General features: G+C 49.7%; 1 protein-coding gene across 10 annotated transcripts in view; it reads right to left on the bottom strand.

Moving 5' to 3' along the window:
• The window catches only part of APBB2 (amyloid beta precursor protein binding family B member 2), a 1,500,548-nt gene that overhangs the window by 1,022,799 nt on the left and 451,162 nt on the right, over window positions 1-26,587 (bottom strand). For all 10 annotated transcript variants that reach the window (XM_069631754.1, XM_069631756.1, XM_069631760.1 and 7 more), the window contains exon 3: window positions 9,772-9,883. In XM_069631754.1, the coding sequence (XP_069487855.1) occupies window positions 9,772-9,817 (46 nt within the window). In that variant the 5' untranslated portion in view covers window positions 9,818-9,883. The remainder of the gene's footprint in view (window positions 1-9,771; window positions 9,884-26,587) is intronic.

The following is a 26,587-nucleotide window of genomic DNA, read 5'->3' as shown; positions in this document are numbered from 1 at the left end:
GGGAGCGGGTACCCCACCACCGGATTGCCTGACGGAACGTCTCGTTGAGAGGGATCCTGTCCTCGAAGCTGCCCGTCCACTGGACCCAGCGGGCGTCGAGGAACTCTTGTAAGAGGCGCATCCGAAGCCTGCAAAGGCGCACCAGATAAATGCAGGAGGACATCATCCCGAGGAGGGATTTGATAGATCTTACCCTGGCCATGTCCGTGGCCAGCAGACGCTGCACCTTGCCCAGAATGGTCCTGGTCCTTTCCTCCGACGGCGAGGCCAGCCGTGCCACTGTGTCGAGCTTGGCTCCCAGAAACAGGGCGACTTGTGACGGAACCAGGTGGGATTTTGGAAAGTTGATGGAGAATCCCAGGTCCGTGAGCTGCTGGACGGTCTTCGCAGTGTGCTCCACAGCGAGCTCCCTTGTCCTCGCCCGGATGAGCCAGTCGTCCAGGTAGGGGTAGACGTGGATCCCCTGCAGGCGCAGCCGCGCCGCCACCGGTGCGAGGCACTTGGTGAACACCCTGGGTGCCGACTTCAATCCGAACGGGAGGGCCTTGAACTGGTAGTGCCGCCCTTGGACCACGAACCTGAGGAACTTTCGGTGTCTTTTTAGAATGGGAATGTGGCAGTATGCATCCTCCAAGTCCAACGACGACAGGAAATCGCCCTCCTCCAGCTGCCCAGCACGTGCTGGAGGGTGACCATACAGAACTTCTGTGCCTTGATGTACTTGTTCAGTCGTCGTAGGTCCAGGATGGGGCGCCATCTTTTTTACGAAGAAGTACCTTGAGTAAACTCCGGAGCCCCGAAGCCTCTTTGGGACAAGCTCGATGGCACCCTTCTTGAGCATCGCCCTTACGTCCAACAGTAGTTGAGGGAGGTGATTTTGCTTCCTGGCCACGGGTGGAACGCGAGGGCACTTCTTCTGAAACTCGAGGGCGTGCCCTTGGGCCAGGGCGTCCAGCATCCAACGGTCGGTAGAGATGGACTCCCACACGCTGACTAACCTCGCCAGTCGGCCTCCCACCGGGGTGCTTTGGCGGGGGCCAGACCCCACGGTCAGTTCAATCTTGTTTGGAGGCCGCCTTGCCTCCTTGACCTCCCTGTCGACGACGACGGGCACCACCTGACTTGCCGCATCCCCTGTAGGCTTCCTGGGATGAAGATCTTGCCGCTTGGCGGTACGTGGAGGAGCCACTGCCGGATCCCTTGGAGGCACCTTGTCTGCCTACGGAGCTCCGAAAGGACGGCCATCGTCGTTGGAGCACTCCTAGTGCCCGGGTAGTCTCTGTGTCTGTCTTGATGGCCTGAAGGGACTCATCAACCGCCTTCCCAAACAGGTTGTTCCCGTCGAAGGGCATGTCCAAAACCTTGGTTTGTACGTCCTGGCGGAAATCCATGGCCTTGAGCCATCCTCGTCGTCTCAAGCAAACGCCATTGCCCAACTGACGGAAACCGGTGTCGGCGATGTCCGTTGCCACCGTGATGGCGTGGTCCGAAGCAATCTCACCCTCCTGTAGGATTTCAAGGGCCTCAGCCCTTTTGCCGTCCGGAAGGAAGTCCAACAGAGGGGCGATTTTGAACCACAACTCCCTGTCGTAGCGGGTCACGATAGCCAGGGCGTTGGCTGCCTTGATAGTCATCGCTGCGGATGAGATGATCCGTCGTCCCCTCGTGTCCAACTTCCTGCCCTCGCCGTCCGGCGGGGAAGTTGATGTTGAAGTCGATGACCCCCCCAGCTTTCTTCTTTGCTGCCGCTGAGACGACCGAATCCGGGGTAGGTTGCGCCCGAAGGCACAAGGGGGCAGCGTCGGGGACCCGGTACTTCTTCTCGTACCAGTCCCTCTTTGCCGGCGCCGTGGCAGGGTTCTTGAGGAGGGCGAGCCCCTCATCCCAGATGTCATCAAGAAGCGGTACGGCGAGGACCGTCTTCCTTTTAGCCTCGCGCCGTTGGTAAAGGAGCCCTTCCTTCTTCTCTTCTGGGCAGAGCTGGAAGAGCTTGGATGCCCTGGAAATCATGGCATGAAAGGATCCAATCTCGTCGGGCGGGGACGCCCGAGCAGGGGGACGACGGGGGACACGTCCCGTCGTCGCCTCCGTCGTCATCTGTACCTGTCGTAGCCGTGTCCGTGCCTGTATCATCCCCGTGGGTAGTAGACCGGGGAAGGCAGAGCAGGCCGCAGAGCTGGGAGAGGTGGCGTAGGATGCGTCGTCCTCCTCTTATGCGGTGGACTTTCCGAAGGTCCTGGCTCTGGTTCCCCCGTTGGGTCTGGCTCAGGTACCTCCGTCGGGGGAGGGGCAACCTTGTCCTTATCTCCGAGCATAAGGACTGAATCGCTGACAAAATGGCCGCTGCAGTGTCCTGCGGCGCCGGAAATGACGAGCGCGAGGGCTCTTGAGGAGCCTTGTCGGCGACACCGTCGCTCTCGTCGTCGCCCTCGTCGGGATCCCTCCCGATGGGCTGGGCCTCTTCCACAACTTCGATGAGCTCTTCTTCAGAGGTCGTGTCCGTATCCACGATGGCCACCAGCCCCTCCCCCACCTTTTCCAACGAGGACTTCGTGGGGGTCCTCTCAATGAGCCTGAAAGACGACTCCCTCCGTGGTGGGAGGGAGTCTCTGGGTCCTGAGGTCGCCTCCACTGGTGTAGCCTCCACAAACTGAGCCAGGGCCGCGGCGACATCCTCAATCGAGGTCTTAGCAGGGTGAATTAAGGCCATCGTCACCTTCTGGACGCCTGGGGCCTTCAGCTTGGGGGGAGGGTCCGAGCCTCGCTCCCCCTCTGCCGGAATCTTGGAGATCGACCGGGGCCTCTCCAGAAGCTTCGCCGGGTTCTCGGACTTCCTCTTACCCGAGCCAGAGCGTTGGCTCGTGGTTGATGGCGCCGGGGAGGATGCGCCCTGCCTGGCAGCCAAGGAGCCCGACCGTTTGGCGCTCCCGGTGCCCGTGGACTCGCGGTGCTTAGCCTTTTGTTGGGCCCCCGTCGCCGGGGCACCCTCACAGGACTTAGAAGACCTCTCTGACTTCTTTTTCTTCTTCTCGCCTGACGGGCTCTTCCCTTCCAGCCAGTTGGCGAGACGGAGGTGGCGATCCTTCATGGTCGGCTCCGACATGTTCCCACAAAACGCACAGTCCTTCTCCGTGTGCGTCTTGTCCTCATGGAGACAGAGGCATAACGAATGCTCGTCCTCCTTGAAAATATTCTGAAGCTGGCATCCAGGGCAGGTCCTGAACAGCTTCCGGGCGTTGAGCTTCCTTTCTCCTGGGCCATGTCCAGGGTAGGCCTCGGAACTTCTGGAATCCTCCAAAAGCGTAACTCGATAAAATTTTCAGCCTCGAGGGGCGTAGAAAACTCCTAAACGGATCCCCGTTGATCGGATGTAAAAACGGTGGAGCTTGAGGCTCTATTTAACCGGAAAATGAGAAAAATCTCCTGAAAAAAGCGCGAAAATGCAGCAAAAGCTCGAGAGCTACAGCACGAGGACTCCCAACACTTGAACGTGTGGTAAAAATCTGAGGATGGCTGCCGGAGGCGGGGCTTAGGGAGAGGGCAGTCATTGGCTGGGGGCAGTATGACCCAGAGACCAGCGATTGGTTACTACTAAGAAAGACATATCAGAAACTAAACTGATACTGATTTTTTTCTATACCGAGGATTCCCGGCCTGACATGTGGCCGCTGAGCATGTGAATCCATGACAGACCCCATGTTGGAAAAATTCACCACCTGCACACACACACACATACTTAAACACACATGCACACACACCCAGTAAACACATACATACTACATGCCCATTGTTTCCCCATCTTACCTACCAGCTCAGGCCAGTCCCTCCTGCTGCATTGCCTCGAGGATCCCGCTGTACGAGGAACCAGGAAGCTTGGAATACAATTTCAGAGCCCCTGGCATGCAGACAATGCTCATGGCAGGGGCTCTTAAACTTCAGCGCTCCTAGGTTTCCTATTGGGCGCGATGAGAAGAAGCTGCAGAGGAGCACCACCCCTTCCTGCAATGACCTAGCCAGCAAGCCCAGTGGTCCATGCCTGGCTGAGAGTGCTGTAAGCCACAGTCAGATATGGCCCGTAGGGCATGCGCTAATTCTAGGTATTACTGTGGGGAGGGAGAGAGAGAGAGCAGATCTCTTTCTACCCTTGCCAGCTCCTCCATACTAGGCAGAAGATAAGCACATCACCACACATTATGGAGGAGATGCCCCTGAATTTGGTGCCATATTAAAGCATAAACAAGAAGATGATCTTGAGCACCTTGTAGCCTTCTAGCCCCAGATATTTACGGAAGCCGAGAGGCATCAGTAATTGATAAACAGTTGACAATAAAATGCACCTGCAAAGAATGGAGACAGTTCTGGTTAGGGGCGCAACATCCTGTAGATCATAGGAAACTACAGGATTTTCAGCAGTTCAAGTGCTACAACAGACGACAGGCCAGCTGGGTATATTTCATCCCTCTATAGGATTTTTTGCCAACTACAGCCCTGGCTCGGCCAACGCTGATGCAGATGCATTGTCTCGCAAAGAGGGTGCAGAAACCACATAGATCCTATACCCTGATACGGTTTTAGAAGGGAAGACCTTTGTCTCGCGAATACTTTATTTGAACAGGTGAAGAAGCCCCAGGTGTTAGAAGTTGCCAATCTATGTCTATGTTCTCTCCAGTGTCATCAAGGTTTCTGGTAGCACAAGGAGCGCCTCCACACCCCATCTACCTCGCTGCATCAACAGGTGCTAGGATTATGCCATGGCATGCCAAGTGTAGGGCACAAGAAAATCTGTGGTACTAAATACCTGATTTAAAAGACCTTTTGTTGGAAACTTGGAAGGCAGGTGCAGGCCAATATGTACTTTCCTGTCAGACGTGTGCCCAGAGTAAGGTGCCTCATCATCTCCCAGTGGGGAAACTGTCAACCAGAACTACCTACGGCATCATGGAACCAGTTATCAGCCAAATTTATAGTGGGACTGCCACCTACCCTGGGTCACACAGTGATCATGGTGACCATGGACAGATACACTAAGTTAGCCCACTTCTCTGCCATTGCACTGCTGCCTACAGTAGATGTTACACACAAGTCTCAAAGACATATACTGGTTACATGGGTTAGATGACATCCTCTCGGACGGTGGCACGCAATTTACTTGTATTCAAGTACTTGGGTATATAACGCTTACTGTTGGCAGGTTTTCATACTCAAATGAATGGGTGAACAGAATATTTAAACCAAACCCTCAAGCAATATCTCTGTTGTTTCACATCTGCCAGCCAAGATAATTGGTATGCCTGGCTCCCCTTAGCAGAATTCTTGTATTACACAAGTGTTTAACACCAATCCATTCCATTGCACGTATGGATACCACCCCTCAGCCGTTCCCCAACTTCATCTCGCCACCTAAACGGGTACCTGCTTTGGGAAACCACATACAAACCTTGCAAGAAGGGCATAAATAGACTTGAGAATGCATGGAGGCTTCTCGCCAGAAGGTTTCACACAGTGGATCTGCACAGTGGAGTTACCTATCTGGCGGAATTTCCTCCATACAAATGTTTGCATCCGCAGGGCAGGTGAGGTGTGGGTCATGTAAAGCACATGGTGGGTAGGTGTGCTGATGACATGGTAGGTAACACCCGATCGAACGTGCGAGTTGAGATGCATGCAAAATCTTATTACATCAGCCTTAGTATCAGAGCATTGCTTTTAATGGGTACAGCTAAAGACAAGCCTGGCCTGCTCCGTTCTACCAAACTGAAACTTCAAACTGGAACACTTGTGTATGTGCGCTATAAATGTCATATCATAAATGATTGTCATGTTGCAAGCATTCAGTACTAGCACATTGCAAATTCTGTCCACTGGAATAATAGTTCCATGGCAAAGACAGGTTAGGCAGATGTACCTGTTGGTCGATAAAGAAAACTTTTATATTCCGCCATTATGAATACATGTTGTAACACTAGCTTTTGTGGGTGTATTGAAAGGGTGTAGAAGTAAGACTGACACAGAGGGGTCATAGTGGTTGTTACAGACATTTATTCAAGTGAGAAAATGAATAGAAACCCCTACCTTGCCCTAACTCCAAGAGGGGTTTCCCTGCCACAACCAAAATAACTAGCGTCAGAATGTCCAAAAGCAAAAGTCTCAATGTCCAATGACAGAATCCTAATTCTGTCCCTCACACGCCACATTTAAACTAAATGAAAAGAAGGTCTTTGTAACCCAAAGGGAGTGACAAAAAGACAGTTCCGGAATCTTCAGTTCCTCAATTGTTGGGGGATTGTTGGGGATTATTTCCATTCCACTGCTTTATTCTGGCTTCTTGTAATGTTCATCAACTGCTGGGAGGACGTCTCCCTGCCAAAGCCGCCTTCAGGCTTGAAAGATAGTTGAACCGTTTTTGGGAAAATCTCAGTTCCCCAGTTGGCCCTTGTCAGGCTTCTTCTCTGTCTCCCCGACCCTGACTGGCAGACCTGGTCCCTTTCACCAGGCACAGTTTTTAAGAAGAGGTGTTTTGATCCATCTCCAAACGGTGGTAGGCCCCTGATCCTGGCGGTCAGACCGGGCTTCATCCTACCAGGTACTGCGACGAAGAAGAGTAGCTTGTATGCACTTCCAAGCTGTGGTGTCACATACAGACTTGGTTTACTCCCCTGCCAAGTACTGAATTCATGTCTATCACTCTCACTATTCTCTTTGTGTTTCCTTGATTTCACACACAGGCTTGAATTTATATGGATGCGGATCCCAGACTCGCACTGCAGATTTTGGCCAGTGACACGCTACACTTGTTTCACTGTTCTGCCAAGTGTAATTATCTTGTTTTACCAGGGCCCTTAGAGGTGAAGTCCGCTGCACCTATAGCAGCCCAAGATTCATGGGCAGTGGACCTGCAGATGTAAGTAACATAAGACAAGTGGAAGAAAACATGTCTCTATACCAAGTTGGTTTATATCGCTCAATGTCAAATTTCAGAGAATATACTATAGACTGCTCAACACGTATGTAACTACACAATGTATACATGAATAGGATCGGAATTTTAACTGTAAGTGTATCCACTAAGACTGCCCAAATGCTACTTTTTCCCCATGATATTTCAATGCCCTGCATTCTTAAAAGTCTTGGCCATAACTTTTAGAGAATCTTTAAGATTGAAGCCCATGTCCCATAAGATATTATTGGGTGGGATTCCTAAGCTAGCACCTGAGCCTAGCTCTGGGGTCCTAGTAAAGAGGAAGATTGACAAGTGCTGAATGCGCCAAGGCTCTCCATGTTATGTTAGTTAGGGTAAAGATAGAGTAGGGTGTAATGGGCGAGAGACATGCTGTGCTGGTTAGCGTATCCGCAGCAAAATATGTGAGAATCTCGAAACGTCAATTCAGTTCCTCAGTGCCAATTGTGTGGGGTTATCAAAATGGGAACATCTTGCCTGCCTCTTTCTCCCAAAGGCTCTAAGAAATAATAGAGCATTAAGGAATGCATACAGGTGTGAGACCTGCCTGCCATGGCTTAGGTTGTAGTGCAACAGAAAATGGTGTCCCCTGTCCTAACTTTATCAGTACCATACAGGGTTTGAAATTGCTGGGAGCTCTTTATCTCCCGCTCTACCGTTGGAGCCTGGTTAACTTAAAATCAGCAAATACCAGGAGATACTTTTGGCTCCCCAGGCCAGCTGGTTCCTTAAAAAGATGTATATGTTAAAATAAGTTTGAGTAGTGTAGAATGTAAATATAGCAGAATTAGGACACATCTAGGACACATTTAAATATAACGGATCAGACAAAATACAATAAAGTTAAAAGGTGCATCTCATGTGGAAGTTAGATTTGCTGTGCGCTCTGTACTTGCTCCTGGTTCCCCAGCGATCGCTCTTGCTTCTGGGTGATGCCCGACACCCAGGAGCTGGTTTTATCTCCTGCTCACTGAATCTTAATTTCGAACTCTGGAATATGCACTTAGTGTTTTTGCTGGATGGCAAAAAATGTAGCTGAGGGTTACCCAGAAGTTCAAAATGGACTTTCATATTCCACTCCATCTCCACGTTGATAGCAGATGCGAGTTTTCAACTAAAGTAGTGTATTGGCACAAAACAGCTGAGAGCTGATTTTACTTTACTTTAATTTGATAAATTAAGGTTGGTAAAATAGTGCAGGTATAGTTCTGGATTTACCCCACTTGATTAGCTACTTTCCGCACGAAGACAAGACATGTTGCAAGAACAAAGGGAATTAGGGCTCCACAAGCGCCTTTCCGATCATCTGTTTTTAGGATGCTTGAATACCATGTGCATCTCTTCTTCATTGCAGTGACATGATAATGCTTCACCCAATTAGTGTAAACTAAACAGCAATGAATTCTATATCAACAAAAAACTTTATAATTCAAATTAATGTTAATGCAAAATTAGCGTTAGAGATTATGGGCTCTCACGCAGGCAGATCCAGAATGTAAAGCCATCCACGTCCCCACGTTTTTTATTAGTGATCTGTAAGGCATCGGCCAATGCTTAATAGCATTCAGGATAAAAGATGAAGGGGGTAAATCAACGTCCTGACAGTCACCTTAGATCTTTAGTTGAGGCAGGGAAACCCCTCTTGTGAATAGGCAAAGATCGGTTTTCTCTTGCTTGATTATCCAATTAAAGTAAAAACCCCAAAGATGCCACCTTTGTGTCAGATTCCTTCTGCTGAACCCTTCCATTGGGTAAAGTACTATCCATAATAGACAATACAGTCAAAACATGGCCAGCTTACCCACTTACGGGGAGGATAGCGATATCTAAGATGATTATGCTTCTGAAATTTGACATCTACGTCAAGTAATGCCAATGTTTAGAACAAATTCATATTTTAAATACACTTCAACTCAGACTACTTTGGAGAAACGCTATAACGCTATACCGTGAAAAGCGTCAACAACCTTAAAAAGGTGTCCCAGATTTTAAACTAGACTACTATGGAGCACAATTACAACATTTAGTGTCCTGGTGGGAAGAAAGGTTATTGGGTTTACCTAGCAAAATGGTATTGAATCTCACTGCAGTTCACAGCTGGTGACATGCTATGCACGTAAGAAAATGACATTTGTACATATTGACACTGTTTTGAGTCCTACGCAGTTCTAATTTAATGCCAATCGCAATATGATTAAGAGAGGTTTAGAATTGTGTGTTTAAGTGTAAATGATGATACAGATAAATGTGTGTCAAATAGTTATCTCGTTTAGTTTGCTTGCACAGTTGGATCAAAAGGTTTCAATCAATGGTTTTAATATTTCTGTTGGGAATGAATCTAGTGACATTTCGGTTTTATCATTCCAGGTGATGTCTAATCTAGCAGCAATGCAACAAGTGCCAATGAAAATTACAAAGTAAAGGTAGCCCCATCCTCCCGCCACTCCCGACCTCATTCCCTCACCATCCCTTTTGGAGAGTAGCACTAGTTCTTTTATTCCACTTCCACCACCGTCTACAACGCTACAAAGTAGGACGATTAGACCAGCAGCCACCATGGTCAGGAAAAGCAGGTCACAGTGAGGCGGAAGGGAAGCGCGCGAAGCCGCATGCTGCCATGTGGTGAGTTGCCGTGGACGAATGAATCGGACAAAACTGGTGCAGATGGGAATGCATAAATACATCGAAACCAAGGACAAAAGTGTTTCATATGTTGAAGAGTTTCTTTCTCGATGCGCGTGCTGATGAAATAGATCACACAGCGAACAAATAGTAAAAATGCTGACAGTGGCAGCAATCCACAGAATACGTACACGAGCTGCTTGGACGATAGTAGGATCCTGGGTATCGTCTGCCCATAGTGCCTTCTTCTCAACACATCACCCAACGTCAAGGTCGGCTGTAAAGGTCGCCGTAAAGGCTGAGCTGAAAAAGAAAAACAACAACCTGAGTACAAGGGCACTGTCTCTTAAGAACAAAGCGCAGCAGCCTAGGCGCGATAGGACCATGCACGCTCGTGCCGTCAACACAAATACACATTCCTTGTGCTGCGCCGTTGCAGAGCATGTGTTTTCAATCTTCAAGTAAGGGGTTCTCATCAAATCCCGAGACACGAGGGCACATCAGAATATCCAGTTCTCAGCCGTTTATAATCAACTAAAAAGGTAAGAACGCAGGCATCGGCTACAAGAAGGTTGTTTGCCCCCTAACAACGAGAAGGAGGGAATTTCACGACACTAGCATGCTATTTAAAAACAATACAGCCGTGGCAAGTATTCAGGATGAGCTTAAACACATCATGACCTAAAAGCAGATGGCCACACAGCCAAAAAAAACAACTGTGTTATGGGTGGGTTTACTTTGGGCCCTGACTTTCAAGGTGGCTGCTAGACCACCTACGTGAGAGAGCAACCAGGACTTCCATCTGGGGATTCCTGTGACAGGAATGACGTTGAGGAATATCTGCAAAGGGAACACTGGGTTTAGCATCTGAAGTAGGCACGATACACTCTGATGGAGATTTAATGCTAAAGGATATTATTATATTTATAGCGCACACTATCACCGCCAGAGTGGTCCCTCAGCGCTTTGGTGGATCTGAAAAAAAAGGGGGCGGTTGGGGTACGTTAGTAGGACAAAGTTTGGAGAAAGAGCAAGGGAGCTGCGATGTGCTGTCGGCAGATTCAGTTCAGTTAACACTGTTCACTGATCTTTTTGCTGTGGTATCCGGTCGGAATCTGCAGTGTGCTATTGTGTAAAGCCAGCTATGTGTGGTTTGTTGTTGCAGTGTAGTGAAGTGTGTGCGGTTTGATGTGGTTTTAAGAGGTATGGTTGTGTTTAGTTAGAGTTTGAGAGGTGTATGCAGAGGAGTGAGGTCTTAGTAGGGTCGGTTATTAGCATTGTTGTTTGAAGAGACGCACACTCATTTTGTGGGTCCACTCTTGGTTTGACTCAAGGTAATATCAGGCATATTCCAGGAATATTCATCTGGGTGGGCCAGGGTTGTGATAAGGGGGGCCACATTCCATTGGGTGTGTGACTAGGAGTGCCCTAAACAAAGTGCTGTCGTTAATGCAGATTTCCCGGATCCGTGATCCAGCAAAAAATGTTTTCCCAGATCTGCAAAAATACATTTGCATCCCTCTATAAAAAACAGTACATAGCAAAAGAGAAGCAAGGAAAATAGTGTTGCAACATCAATCTACCTCTCTTCCCATCTGCTCTCCCCTTTGTTATATCTGATCCTCCACCTTTCACCGTCACCTTCCTTCAGCTGCCCCAACCACTGTTCCCGTTTACCTCCCCTCCTACCTAGTCACACCAGCACCCAGCATGCCTTTCCTGGCCTGGGAGAATTGTGGGTGGTGCCTCCTCTTCCTCCTCTGAAAGGGCTGAGCAGTGAGGCCCCCAGTATTGGTACCATCTCAGAAGGTGTCCTCCCAACAATACCTTCCTGAACACTGTGGCTACTCCCAGCAGGCCCTGGAGGAGAGGCGCATGCTCCCTCCATCTTGTTGTGAAAGATACCCCCCCCCCCTGAATACTGAAGCAATGAATAAGAGATTTTGTTTCCTACAAACTTACATTTTTTCAAACTTTTTAATTTCAAGAACAGAACTTACCATGTGCAATCAATACAGGTAGCCTTGTTGATCTTAACAATATTTCAAGCAAAACAACATATCCTCCAATAACATAAACATGTATACAAAACTCCCTTCATCCACCCATTCCACAACCTCCTCCCCCTCCTTTCCCATCCTTTCCAACTGAACCACTACCGTAGTCCCATTCTGAATATCTCCCATCAATGGTTCACATCCAAAATTACATTTTAGACAAAAAAATCATTTTTTGTTGGATTTTTGCAGCACATTTTAATTGAGTTGAGGGTGCAAGAGTGCTAGGGCTGCATCACGAGTCAATCGGTGCTGGTTGAGTTGTTTGCGGCCTCCTGGTATCGCGTTCCCCTGTACATACGGGTTATAAAATGCAATTGTCCATGATGACACTTTGTTTGATGTGTTTACTTTGATTTGCTATTGAATGACAATTTTGTTCAATAAATGAGTCCCGGATATTTTCAAAGTTACATGTTTGTGTCCTAATGCCTGGGCTGCCCATCTATTAAGTAAGGCATAGTGACATTAAAAAATATGCCAAGGATCACACACTTTGGTCAAGTGGTAAAGCCATAATTGTGGTCAAGTATCTACCCAGAAATGTAGATACTTGACCACACATCTTCCGAGCCAAAGTTAGTACAAATATGTGTCAAAGTTTGGTTTGAATACCTAAAATAATACATAATGTTATACAGATTACCTCAAAAATGCACAAGTCAAATTATAAACCAACCTGACAATGTATTCTTGTAGAAACATGTGATGAAAAGATTAAGGGGGGCATTTTGTTTTGAATCCTTAATTGCACAGAGCAGAATTCTCCTGTTTGTACTTTTTTGGAAAAGGGGCCATTCATTCATTTTTATTGTTTCCACCAAGTACTGGAAAAGTAAAAAGTAAAACACAGGCAAAAATTGCCTTCACTCTTTACTTTACCACTACGTGTCAGGGAAACTGTAAATCACTTCCACAAATAACAATTATGGGAGCCATCAACAATGTATTCCTTTGAAATTTGCTCGCTTTTACTAGGTGTAAAAGTCAGGCAGATCCCATAGGAATCTATTGGTTTTCCGCCAATGTGAAAATACATGCTGGTGGAATACCAATCAAATTTGGCAGGGGGACCTTGTTAAGTCCGATCTGCTCTCCAACTACGCCTGTTAAATCATACAAAATCCTGCAGCTCAAAAAGTGGAGCTAAACGCATATGGAACCACTTCTTCACTCTGCTTGACCTAGAAATTATCCTCTATGACTGTAGCTTTATTTTCCCCATCCTGAATGGTAGCCTACAAGCTCCAGCATAGCAATTAATGAGAATTTACAACAAATCTCATACAGACACAAAATGAAATGAAACAATAGGCTGTATAGGGCCTCCATGTTCACTTAGGGAGACAAACTCAAGGCAACATGCATTGGCCTAGCCAACAGCTTGGGCTTTTGAATAGGCATGGATAGGCATTTTCCAGGCACTGCCATAAGGGTACCACCTGGTCATAAGATGGGGAAAAGCTGTAAAATGGTGTCAGTAACTGGGCATATGATGGCATGGCAAATGTCTGCCAATACCTATACGCATGCCAAAACTGCTGGCTTTGTAATTGCTTGTTTAAGACAGGACTTCAGTGCAAGTCAAAGAGGCAATGACATATATATTGCTTATAAAAGCAACTGGTAGAAGACACACATTAAGATAATTTTACTACACCAGGAGCTCATTTACAGAGGCAATTTAATAATTAAAAAATTGCTTAGATATAACACTGGTAGGCCCTATACAGCAACGTGTGTGTTGTTACTCTGTGATAGAGGTTGCTCAAAGAGTTCTAGAACAGTTAGGTGTTGGTGGTGAGGCATTAACATAGCCGTGGCTAGTCATTAGGTCGGTAAATGACCAGACACACCCATAGCATGCGTGTTTCTCCTCACATTTTATTGCCATCCTATCTGTGTTCCACAGTATGTGTTCTGGTTGTACCTAGGTAAAAAGTATCTGAATCAATTAGAACCACCGTCATGGCTCTGGCCAGCCTTCTATAACATTTTTCGCAAATCAGTCTTGGCCCTGTCACTAATGTCAGAAGCACCTCTTAAACTGCTAGACCGAAGTGCCAAAAAATCATGTGGTTGCTTGTGTTCCAGTGCAGATGGAACACAGCCTAGCAATTGAGATTCAACTGTACCTTGTGGTGGCGGCACCAAAAGTCATTTGCCAATGGCTTGGTCCCCTTCTCTAATCGCACAGACACACTACAGAATTATGGCATGGAATGTTGCGCAGAGTAACAGTAGTGGTAATGCTTAATTCAAAGCATTGCATCTATCACTTTTTGATTTTACTAAGCTCTCCCCTCCAGAATTAAATTTGTTACTACCAACTTTATCTTTTCATTTATACTCAAGTAATTCGTGCAGCAGAATATATACCTTGAATGTAATTTATAAGGGCCCCCTGTCAGTTGACGCACCTTCTGCAGAAATCTGTTCAAGCAACTTTACCTGTCATTTATTGTTTGATATAGTTAACCATTTAATTAAGCATGATGTGAAAAACCACTATATTCCCACAAAAAAACAAACTTTAAATTAGAGAAACAAAATTGTGATTTAAGCTTTGAGAAAATAGTTGTAGACAGCCTGCTTGAATATGTGTGCTACCTTGCTTACAGGTGTGAATGGCCCTCCATCTCCTTGGTCAGTTGTACTTCATGGCTGCGGGGCATAAATCATTGTCTAGGGCAAGAAAACAAATCCTAGCCAGTCCTCCTGCAATTCAGCCTCTCAGAATAATGTCTGAGGTTTCAGCTGAATGTTTAGAGTGACATCCACCATCCACCACCCCCCACCCCAACTCCCTCGGTTACCAGTGGTGTATAACACCACTGACATGGCCTCCTTTCTAGGAGCCGGCCAGAGGCTGGCTCTGGGGGTGGGCTGGCCCTCCTACCCCCCTGCTGGAGCCAGGCCTGGGTAATATTCACAATCCTCCCCGAATGCGACGCCGGCTAATACTCACAGCTCTATCCTAACAACGGCACAGGCCAATATTCAGAGTCCTCTCTGGGTGTGACTCAAGGTAATATTCGCAATCCTCCCTGGATTTGACGCAGGCTAATATTCACAGTTATATCTTAATGTGGCACAGGCTAATATTCACAGTTTCTACCTTAATGTGGCACAGGCTAATGGGCACAGTTCTCACATATGTGACTCAAGCTAGTATTCACAATCCTCTCCGGATTTGACTTTACCTTTCATAGTTCCATTTTAATGTGGCATAGGCTAATAATCACAGTCCTTTGTAGATGTGACTCGAGGTAATATTCCCAATCCTCTCGGGATGCGACGCAGGCTAATATTCACAGTTCTACCTTAGTGTGGCACAGGCTAATAATCACAGTCCCCTCTAGGTGTGGCTCAAGGTAATATTCACAATCCTCTCCGGATTTGACATAGGTTAATATTCATAGGTCTATTTTAATGTGGCATTGGCTAATAATCACAGTTCTATCTTGGTGTGGCACAGGTTAATAAAAACAGTTCTATCTTAGGGTGCCATAGGCTAATATTCACAGATCTATCTAGATGTGACTCGGGTAATCACATTCCTCACTAGTTGTGACGCTGGTATTAGTAGCCTGGTTTGCTATGTTCTGAGGTTAGGTAGAGTGGCAGGGCTTCCAGAGTACACCGATTGCCCTACTCCCTACCCAGGCCACACCTACTTTGATGGTTGCTGCTGGTTGATGGCTGGCCACTGGCTTCCCCTGCTGACACCTTTGGGCGCTGTCTGGAACCATCACTGTAGGAGGAGCCGCTCTTTGCTTAGGGGCTCTTAGCCGCAAGGGCTGCACCGGCAGTGGGGCTGCCCTGGGCGGATGTATTAAGAGACAGTACAGGCCAATCACAGTGTTCGTGGGCGAGATGGAGGGAGGAGGGAGACGGGAAGTGGGAAGCAGGCCTGGATCAGGGTCGGGAGGGGGGTGAAAGCGCGTTTGCTTTTTTAAAATAAAGTGGATGCTGGAGGGAGCGTGCAGGTCCTGGGCAGCCTTACCTGTGGCATTGCTGTGGGTAATGGATGCCAGCCTGTTGCAAGAGGACTAGTGCCTACTGTAAATTGCAGAGGCCCTAGAGGCCAATCACAGTGTTGGTGGGTGGGATGGAGTGAGGAGGGAGCAGGGAAGCAGGAAGCAGGCCTGGATTGGTGAGGGGGTGGGGGGGCCAAAGCACTCAAGAACGCGTTTGCTTTTTTAAAATAAAGTGGATGCTGGAGGGAGTGACGGTTCCTGGGCAGCCTTACCTGTGGCTTTGCTGCGGGTAATGGACCATTACTCTTAACTGAGGCACTGTCTTACAAACCCAATGGTCAGTGGCCACAAGGGATCTCACGCCCTTTGAACGGTTCATAACGATAGACACGGGGACAGGCATTTAGTAGGAGCGTTACATGGGATTATAGCAGAGGGGCAAGAAGCCAGACATGGCACTATATGGAGCAGTGGGAAACTGCAATGGGGCAGCAGCTGAAGGGGGAACTTTTGACTTGGTTACGGGCAGATATCCCCAAGCTCACGCAGGCCATCCAGATTCAGGAGGAGTTAAGATAATGGTCCAATGGCATCTCACCCCAGAAAAACTACATACATTCTAACCAACTGCGTCAGTGCTCTGCTGGAGGGGATGTGGGGAACTGGGATTGTGGAAGCATATCCGGTGGGAATGCCCAGTCATACAGCCTTATTGGGACATGCCCTATGCAGCAAAGAACAGTATATTTGGGAGTCAGGTGCCAGACAACACAAGGATGGCCATCCTGGGAATGGGCGGGGTTCTTGAAAATCTACCCTCAAAAGCTCAAAGAAAGACATATCATCCTGATAGTGGCAGCAATGCTTGTGGTGGCACACAAATGGAAACAAAAAGCTGCCCCCAAAGAACACGAATGGGTTAGTAAAATCTGGAACTTTGTGGCACTGGAGTGGGTGACCTATTTGATTCAAGGGGAATCACCAAAAGTTTCTCTCATACTGGGACATTGTCCTGCATCACCTGCAGCAGGACTCGCGGGCCACATAGTGCCTGAGGAAAATGAGATTGCTGGGGCTGGTGTGAGTACTCACTCCACTTGGGGAGGGCACCTTCAAAGGAAGCTGGGAAAAGATATGGCTGTAGTTTCTAGGGGAGATGAGAATTATGGGGGGAGTTTCTCAAACGGTGCAAGGGCCCATACAACGGCTGGCGAGAGAGCTGTCAACTCACAGAAACTTGGGACCGGGAGCCATCTACATAGTTTATGACTCAGGGGTGGGTGCGTAGGGGACAGGACTGGGTTCATTGGTGATTACATGATTTGGGATCAAGGCGGGAAGGGGGGACTCGAGAAGGGATGGGGAGGAGGGTTACATGTGTTCCTACTGTTGGAAATACCAATAAAAAACATTTATTTTTAAAAGTGCATTGTTACTGTGCTGCTCTCACCAGCCAAAATTAGCTCCCTGGCCACAGCACAAACACACCCACATTATTTGACTCACTTATTCACATACAGCATTCACTCACTCATTGCATGAGAAAATCATAAGTGACCTACCCTTACATTTTATATCCCCATGCACCTGTTCCAATTATGCACAGGGAAATGTGTTCCCACCCACCACCCATGTGCTTTGAAAATGTCAACTCTTTTGAAAATCGGGATTTAATTGAAAATGCCCAAAGCCCCCGTTCCTCCCTCTGCCTTACACAGTTTTGCATTTTGTAGGAAAAGAGCACCTCAATATGCACACGTTTAAATGTCCTCACCACCGTTTTGGCACGAGTGTAGTGAATGAGCATCCCATGAGTTGCACCAAACACGTTTTGAAAATCGTGGCACGATGGTTTATCCCTACTGAAGATTTATTTACGTTGTACATTCATTTCAGAGAGTGTGGTTCGAGGTGTCAGAGGTGAATTAGGAATGGGAAAGGACACAAGAGAAGGAAAGGGTGCATGGGATTTTGACTGTTTCTGCAGTCGTTAACCCCAGATTTGCTCAGGAGCAGGTACTATGTTAAATACCATTAGCTCCAGAGTAGATACTGTGACTGGAATAGTTAGCCCCAGAGTACATACTGTGCAGAGCAGGTATTGTGTCTGTAGTTATAAGGCCCAGAGCAGGTATTCTGTCATATGTAACGGATTAAGAGGTACTGTGTCTGTCATTGGTATTCCAGATCTGGTACCGTGTCTAAGTATTTGCCCCAGGGCAAGTATTGATGTAGCTGATGTGCCCCAGGGCACGTATTGATGTAGCTGATGAGGAGGAACGACATACTGTATCAGAAGTCATTAGCTCCAGAGCAGGTATTGTGCCTGCACTCATTCGCTCCAGCCAGAGGATGTGATGGGCCTTTACTATCAGAGATAGACAAGGTAGTGCCGATATTCATCGGAGTGTTTTGCTGAGCCCTCTCCCCCAGGATCCACGCATCAGCACCAAGAGAAGAGGACACCACAGCATTCGACATATGCCTATGAGAACTCAAGGTATATTCACTTGACCTCGCCTTTGTTGCATTCTTTGCTATTGTGCTCCACACACTTGGATTGCCAGAATGGTAGTTGTTTGCACTTTGAAAATGGGCGCCACATTGTACGAGCCTCTCTAAGAGGCCTTATCGTCTTCACCGGCTTAGTATCTCATTGGCCACTCAGTTTCTATTTGGGCCAATACCCTTTACAGGCAGGCGGAAGCCGGCCTAATCACCCGAAAGGCTGCATCCTAAGGGCCTGTCTGTGCCTGTCTGGGCCGTTGGAGACGTGGAGCCTGATACGCTGCCTTGCTGGCGGAAACTTCCTGTGCTCGCCACTCCGATCTGAAGCCTCATGCGCCGCCTTCAAGGAACAATACTATCTTTAAAGTAATGCTGAATCGGCTATGACCATTCTGAGGTAAGCTAACTCTGAGCACTAACTCAGACTGCTCTCTGGTATTCCGGCGAGAATCCCTTCCTACTAAACCACTTGCAGTCTTCTAACAGCTCCACATCACTATCGTTGAAATCACTGAGCACACAGCTCATGTGGTTATATTTCACCTTACTAAAGCCGTCGGAGTCACTGAGTTTCGCTAGACCTGTGAGCCGGCCATTACTCTCATTACTTTCGCCAGCAACCAAGGCAAGTGTCTACATTTCTGTTTGTCATATAACCTTGAGTAGTCATTTGAGACGTGCATCACTACACTCGGTATCTAGTATCTGCTCTCCTGCTAACCACGGCACCCACGTTGATAACCCGATTCATACCAGCCTCTGATCATAATGCACACAATGTCTTATACTAATCTTTAATTTTACGTTGTATTGTGAAAGTATGATTATTGTGTACGCTCACGGCTCTCTCACATGTTGCTCAATAATAATTAGCCAGGCCAAATGGTTGGGTACTACCCATTGCCTCGTCCATTCTGCAATATATGGATTCATCTCCTCACTAAATTCCCTGCTGTTAGCCAACTATCATACCACTGTTCACGCCAAACTTTATGGCGTCAGCCAAGACTATCGCAAAATGCAGCCTGTCATCCAATGTCCGCACTCAATTGCCTGTTGCTAGCTTAGACTCTTGCAAAACGTAATGTGTCAACAGATGTTCACTGCTAAATTCCTGATTGTTAACCACAGTCTCCACTACTTTGCAGTTTGTTAACCACAGTTCCTTACTACTCGTCGTATGCTAGCTTTTTATCATAAATCGTTAGCACTGGCCAAGCACCCTGTATTTCTAGTCTTGCCTTACATCACTCACTAGCCTAAATTTGCCTCGTCATGTACCTGCTCACTTGTGCTCTCTCTCTTCTTAGTACTATATCTATCCTACCATTTATAATGACACTTGAAGTACTAAGAGTATCTGATAATGCGGAGTGTAATCAGCTGACTAGACTACAATCCCATACCTACTAAAAGAAGTACTCCCCTATCGGTGTCCTTAAAACTACCTCATCCTGAGACCATTACTCCTACGAATTTCCTGCTCTCTTTCCACCTAGAAGCACCGGACCAACCACCTTTGACAGCAACACTTGCCCACTCACACCACTCCAATGGATACAGCTATATGACACAAGACCAATTCCAAACCAACCCTGCCCGACAACAATAAGGGACATGAGGTTAGGATCCAGGCTTTAAAAAACCTGCCCTACCCTACTTAACCAAAAAAGTAAATATAATAAATCGGTGTAATCAAGGTTAAAAACAGCCTATCCCGTGAACAGTAGAGTTAAGAATGCCTCGTCCCTACCTACAAGTTCCAAACCTAGGAAGAGTAATCCAGCAGCAGTGCCTTTATCAAGGGAGCCCTTATTTATGCTAGATCCTTGATCGCACATGCGCTTGACATTGGCGATGTCATAAGATCAAATGAGCTCGATTTCCTAGCCATAACAGAGTCCTGGCTCCACGCTGCAACAGGGCCAGGACCATCTCTAGAACTTTGCAATTGTTATGAAAATCTCTGCTCCAGTCTCTCCAAGCGCCATTTTAGATTTCCTTTTCAAGGACAACAGGACCAGTAGAAACTTAAATACGAGACGTGGGGATTGTTGAATGTTACTTTACAGAATACACCAACTGTGCAGAACCACTGTTTTCTCGTGTACAAAACTGATTTGTTCATTAATGTGCATTTTCAGTGGGCTTTACCGAGGGATTCCCCGCCATACTCCTATTTATATTAACCTTAACATATTATTCGAAATATTTTTATTTTAATTATGTTTTGTAAACGTTTCTAATGCACAAACCTAGCTTTAATGGACCAACCAAAGCCACAAAAGAATGAATTTACATGAAAATGAAACTAAACATTTAACATATTCCAAAAGCAAATGACAAGGAAGGCATTTATAACAGGTGGGGTCTAATATGTAGCAGCATCAAGAGGAAAAATAGGTGCATACACTAGTATATTACAAAACAGATACTTTATAATACCGTCTAAATTATTGCCCAAGCAGCTGAGCTATCATGCCCTAAATGTCTAAATAGGCATGTCTGTAACGGCTTTCTAAAACTTAACAATTATGGAATCAGGCGTGGAGGAATTGGAAAAGAGTTCCAAAGAAAAGTGGATCTCCAGTTGTAAAACGTCACTACTTCGTGTAACATAGGAAGCCTTCGTAGTGCTTTTAAATGAGGCAGCCTATCTTAAAAGAAATGTGCAATCCCAGAGCAGTAGCTAATGTAATATTTTCAGGGTTGGCATCACAGAAGAACAAGTTACTCTTACCTGGTAACGTTCTTTCGATGGGATGGTCCGACGACATATTCCATATCTATGACAGTAATCACCACAGCTGTGCTGCTTTGGAAAATTTTCGGCATCTGCGTCGATGACGTCGATACGCTGCCCTCGAGGGCCTCCGTCGAGCCGACGTCACCGGATGTTATAAGTAGGACGCACAACGCCCGTAGCCTCAGTTGTAGTTTTTTCCCAGAACGTGTGGCACCAAATCACTGCCAGTATGACCACAGAAAGCCTTGCAGAAACGTAAGCTGCAATCGCATAAGAAATTCTGTAGCGGGGCAGGTAGGGAGGGAGCGATATGGAATACGTCGTCGGACCATCCCATCGAAAGAACATTATCAGGTAAGAGAGTAAGGAACAAGTTACTTACCTGTAACTGTTGTTCTCCAGCATGGGTCTGGCATGGATTCACATGCTCATGAATATTCCCCGTCGTCAGGCTGGGAATCCTCGGTAAAGAAAAAATCAGTATCAGTTTCGTTTCTGATCTGTCTTTCGTAGTAGTAACCAATCACTGATCTCTGCGTCATACTGACCACAGCCAATGACTGCCCTCTACCTAAGCCCCGCCTCTGGCAGCCATCTTCAGATTTGGTAGCACGTGAAGTGGCAGTATGTCCAAGTGAAGAGTCGCAGAGGGGTAGGCGGGAGGGTTCGCATGTGAATCCATGCCAGACCCATGCTGGAGAACAACAGTTACAGGTAAGTAACCTGTTCCTTCTCCAGCATGGGGTCTGGCATGGATTCACATGCTCATGAATATAAGATTAAATAGCAGTACACACATGCACAACCAGCCTCCTCACCAGGCTCACCTTAAGCGAACAGGTTGCGCAGCACTGCTTGGCCGACCCTGGACTCCTCCCTGGAATCCCGATCGACGCAGTAGAATCTCGTGAAGGTGTGCGTCGACCTCCACGTAGCAGCCCTGCAGATGTCCAGCAGGGGCACACCAGATAAGAACGCCGTAGTAGCAGCAATCGCTCTGGTCGAATGGGCTCTCGGACGGCCTGGCAGCGGTCGGTTAGCCAACCGGTGACAGTGCATGATGCAGCCGGAGAGCCATCTGGAAATAGAAGACTTCGAGAGAGCCTTCCCGTGATTCACAGGTCCAAAGTTCACGAACAGCTGTGATGTCCTCCGGAAACTCTTCGTGCGGTCCACGTAGAACTTCAGCGCTCTAGCCACATCCAGCGAGTGCAAAGTCCTCTCGGCCGGCGACGAAGGAGACGGGAAGAAAACAGGTAACACCAAGGGCTCGTTACGATGGATGTCGGACGGCACCTTGGGCATAAAGGAGGGGTGCGTCCTAAGCACCACCCTCGAGGCATGGAAAGTCAAGTACGGTGCTTTGCAGGATAGGGCCTGGATCTCTCCCACTCGTCGTGCAGAGGTAATGGCCACCAGGAACGCAGTCTTCCACGACACAAACTTCCTAGGTGCGGAGTGCACCGGCTCGAATGGGGGCCCCCATGAGCCTGGTCAGCACCACGTTAAGTTCCCACGCCGGGGCCGGGGCCTTCACCAACGGGAACGACCGGAACAGTCCTTTCATAAACTCTTTTACCAGTCGATGGGACCACAGGGACGTCCGTCCTGTGGTTCTGGTATATCTGGAGATGGCCGCCAGATGGATCTTAATGGAGGCATGGGCTAGCCCAGTCTTTGCCAGCGATAGCAGGTACGGCAGCACTTGAGGGGCCGTAATCCATAGGGGGTTGATCTTCTGTGCTCGGCACCAGATAGAGAACCTCTTCCACTTATGACCATAGCATTTGAGAGTCGAGGACGCCCTGGCCTTTGCAAGAACCTCTCTGCAATCGGCCGGTATATCGTAGCTTCCAAACTCTAGCGCTGCAGGAGCCAAGCCTGCAGGTTCAGCGACGCCGGATCGTGGTGGAAGATGGCGCCTCCTTCTCTGGAGAGAAGGTCCGCGTCCGCCGACAGCTTGATGGGAGGGGACGTTGACAAGTCCAGAAGGTCCGGGAACCAGATCTGCCTCGGCCACGCCGGTGCGACGAGGATCATCCTGCACCGGGACCTCTTGAGCTGGCTGATGAGTCGAAGCAGCAACGGCAACGGAGGGAACGCATACAGGTATAGGCCGTCCCAGGGGAACGAGAACACATCGCCCCTGCTTCTCGGCTGGGGAAACCTGCTGGCGAACCTCTTGCACTTCGAGTTTGTCGCTGTTGCGAACAGGTCGATTTGGGGTTTGCCCCATCGTCGGAAGAGTTGATCCACCTGATCCTGGCGCAGTTCCCACTCGTGACACGCGTGCAGCTCCCTGCTGAGCGAGTCGGCGATGGTGTTGCTTTCTCCTGCCAGGTGGAAGGGAACCAGGAACATCCCCTGGGCGACCGCCCAGTGCCACAGATCCTGTGCCTCCTTGGATAGGGCTGGGGATCTGGTGCCTCCCTGCTTCCGTATGTAAAACATTGTCGTGGTGTTGTCCGTGAAGATCCGCACCACCTTGCCCTTGAGCGACGGGAGGCACGATTTGAGAGCCCAGAACACGGCTCGGAGTTCCAGGACGTTGATGTGCAGGAGCCTCTCCTCCGGGAGCCAGAGGCCTCTTGCGTGGAGATCTCCGGTGTGGGCGCTCCAACCTTCCAGGGAGGCGTCCGTCGTCACCGTCTCCTGGTACGCCGGCGTCTGAAAGTTCTTGCCCCCCGTGAGGTGCGCTCGAACGCCCCACCACTGAATCGCCCGCCGGAACTCCTCGTTGAGGGGGACCCTGTCTTCGAAGGTGCCCGTCGCCTGTATCCAACAGGCGTCGAGAAATTCTTCAAGAGGGCGCATCCGTAGTCTGCAGAGGCGCACCAGGTAGATGCAAGAGGACATCACCCCCAGGAGGGACTTGATGGACCTCACCCTGGCCACGTCCGTGGCTAGCAGGCGCTGCACTTTGCCTAGAATGGTCTTCGTCCGTTTTTCCGACGGTGCCGCCAGGCGCCTCACTGTATCGAGCTTCGCTCCCAGAAACAGGGCCACCTGCGACGGCACCAGGTGGGACTTTGGGTAGTTTATGGCGAATCCCAGGTCTGTGAGTAGCTGGACGGTCCTCGCAGTGTGTTCGACGGCGAGTTCCCTCGTCCTTGAGCGGATGAGCCAGTCGTCCAGGTAGGGGTAGACGTGAATCCCCTGTAGGCACAGCCACGCCGCCACTGGTGCTAGGCACTTGGTAAAGACCCTGGGGGCCGACTTCAATCCGAACAGCAGTGTTCTGAATTGGTAGTGGCGTCCCTGGACGACGAACCTGAGGAACTTTCGGTGACTTTTGAGGATGGGAACGTGGAAGTATGCATCCTCCAGGTCCAACGACGATAGAAAGTCGCCTTCCTCCAGCTGTCCCAGTACGTGCTGGAGGGTGACCATCCTGAACTTTTGTGATCTGATGTATTTGTTCAAACGACGAAGGTCCAGGATGGGGCGCCAGCCGCCCGTCTTCTTCCTGACGAGGAAGTACCTTGAGTACACCCCGGAGCCCCGGAGCCTCTTCGGGACAAGCTCGATGGCGCCTTTCCTGAGCATCGCCCGTACTTCCAACAGCAGTTGCGGGACGTGATTTTCCTTCCTGGCCACAGGTGGAACGTGAGGGCACTTCTTCAGGAATTCGATAGAGTGTCCTCTTGCCAGGGTATCCAGCACCCAAAGGTCGGTGGAGATGGACTTCCACACGCCGACGAAATTCGTCAGCCGGCCTCCCACCGGGGTGCTTCGGTGGGGGCCCGAGACCACAGGCGGTTCAGTCCTGCTTGGAGGTGGTGGCCTTGCCGCCCTGGCCACCTTGCCGACAGCGGCGAGGCGCTCCCTGCTTGCCGCGTCCCCTGTAGGCCTCCTGAGACGAGGAGCGTGCCGCCTGGCGGTAGGACGACGAGCCACCGCTGGATCCCTTGGAGGCACCCTGTCTGCCTCCGGAGCTCCGAAAGGGCCGTCGTTGCTGAAGGGCTCCTATGGCGCGGGCCGTCTCCGTGTCCGTCTTTATGGCTTGGAGGGACTCGTCCACCGCCTTCCCGAACAAGTTGCTGCCGTCGAACGGCATGTCCAACACCCTGGTCTGGACGTCCTGACGTAAGTCGGTCGCCCGGAGCCAACCCCGTCGTCGTAGGGAAACACCGTTGCCCAGCTGGCGGAACCCGGTATCGGCAATATCGGTTGCCACCGTTATGGCGTGGTCTGACGCCACCTCGCCCTCTTGCAGTATTTCCAGGGCCTCGGACCTCTTGTCGTCCGGCAGGAAGTCCAATATGGGGGCCAGCTTAAACCAGAGCTCCCTGTCGTAACGGGCCACGATCGCCAGGGCGTTGGCCGCTTTGATCGTCGTCGCCGCCGACGAAATGACCCGCCGCCCCATGGCGTCCAACTTCTTTCCCTCGCCGTCCGGCGGGGAATTCGGCGTCGAGGCTCCTGATCCCGCCGCTTTCTTCTTCGCCGCCGCCGAGACGACCGAGTCTGGCGTTGGCTGGGCCCTGAGGCACAGGGGAGCGGTTTCGGGGACCCGGTACTTCTTCTCGTACCGGTCCCGTTTGGCTGGTGCCGTGGAGGGGTTTTTGAGAACCGACAGGCCCTCCTCCCAGATGTCATCGATTAGGGGCACCGCGATGACCGTCTTCCTCTTGGCCTCCCGGCGCTGATAGAGGAAACCTTCCTTTTTCTGCTCCTCCGGGCAGAGCTGGAACAATACAGACGCCCTGGCGATCATCGCGTGGGAGGATGAGGAGGGAACTGTAGGCCTTACGGGGGCGAGCGGAGGAGAGGGTTGGGTCCTCCGTCGTTTGTTCTGAGGACTTCCGACGGGCCAGGTTGCGGGTCCTCGGGCCTGGGCCGTGGGAATCTTGTCCTTATCTCGGAGCATAAGGACTGGATGGCAGACAAAATGGCCGCCGAGCCATCCTGAGGCCTAGGATCCGGCTGCCCCGGAAGGGAAGGCCGCTCTTCCTCACCATCGTCGTCTTCCTAGGTTATCTCCCGAGGATCTTCCTGACGGGATCGAACCTTCTCGAATTGGACTTCGAGGTTCCTCACGGCCTCGGTCAGTTCCTACTCCGAGGCTGACTCCGAGCTCGAGAAGGGCACCGTGCCCCCCCTCGCTTCTTCCATCATGGCGGCCACGACGATGGGCTGAAAAGAGGATTCCCTCCTTGGCGGCAGGGAAACTCTAGTCCCGGAGGCAGTCTCCGCTGGTGGTGTCTCTGCCGGCTTGGCAAGAGTCGCCGCGATAGCCTCGATAGAGGCCTTCGCCTGCTGGGTAGGGGCCTTCACCACCTTAGGTGCGTCCCGGGCCTTCTTCGGGGGAGGGGGCGACGCCTCGCTCCCCCTCTACCGAGATCGGACGGGGCTTCTCCCGAAGCTTACCCGGGGTCTCGGACTTTCTCTTCCCCGAACCGGAGCGTTGGCTCATGGTTGACGGTGCCGGGGAAGGTGCGCCCTGCCTGGCGCCCGAAGAGCCCGACCTTTCGGCGCTCCCGGAGCCAGCGGACTCGCGGCGCTTGGCCTGGTGTTGGGCCCCGTCGCTGGGGCGCCCGCACAGGACTTAGAAGCCCGCTCGGACCCTTTCTACTTCTTCTCACCCGTCGAGCCCTTCTCCAACCAGCTTGCGAGACGGGATTGACGGTCCCTCATGGTCCGCTCCGACAAGTTCTTGCAGAACTGGCAGTCCTTCTCTACATGAGTCTTGTCCCCATGAAGACAGTAGAGGCAT

Source organism: Ambystoma mexicanum, chromosome 6q (assembly GCF_040938575.1).
Source record: "Ambystoma mexicanum isolate Mex_15411 chromosome 6q, UKY_AmexF1_1, whole genome shotgun sequence".
NCBI lineage: Eukaryota > Metazoa > Chordata > Amphibia > Caudata > Ambystomatidae > Ambystoma > Ambystoma mexicanum.
This window is presented reverse-complemented; position numbering and strand designations above follow the sequence as displayed.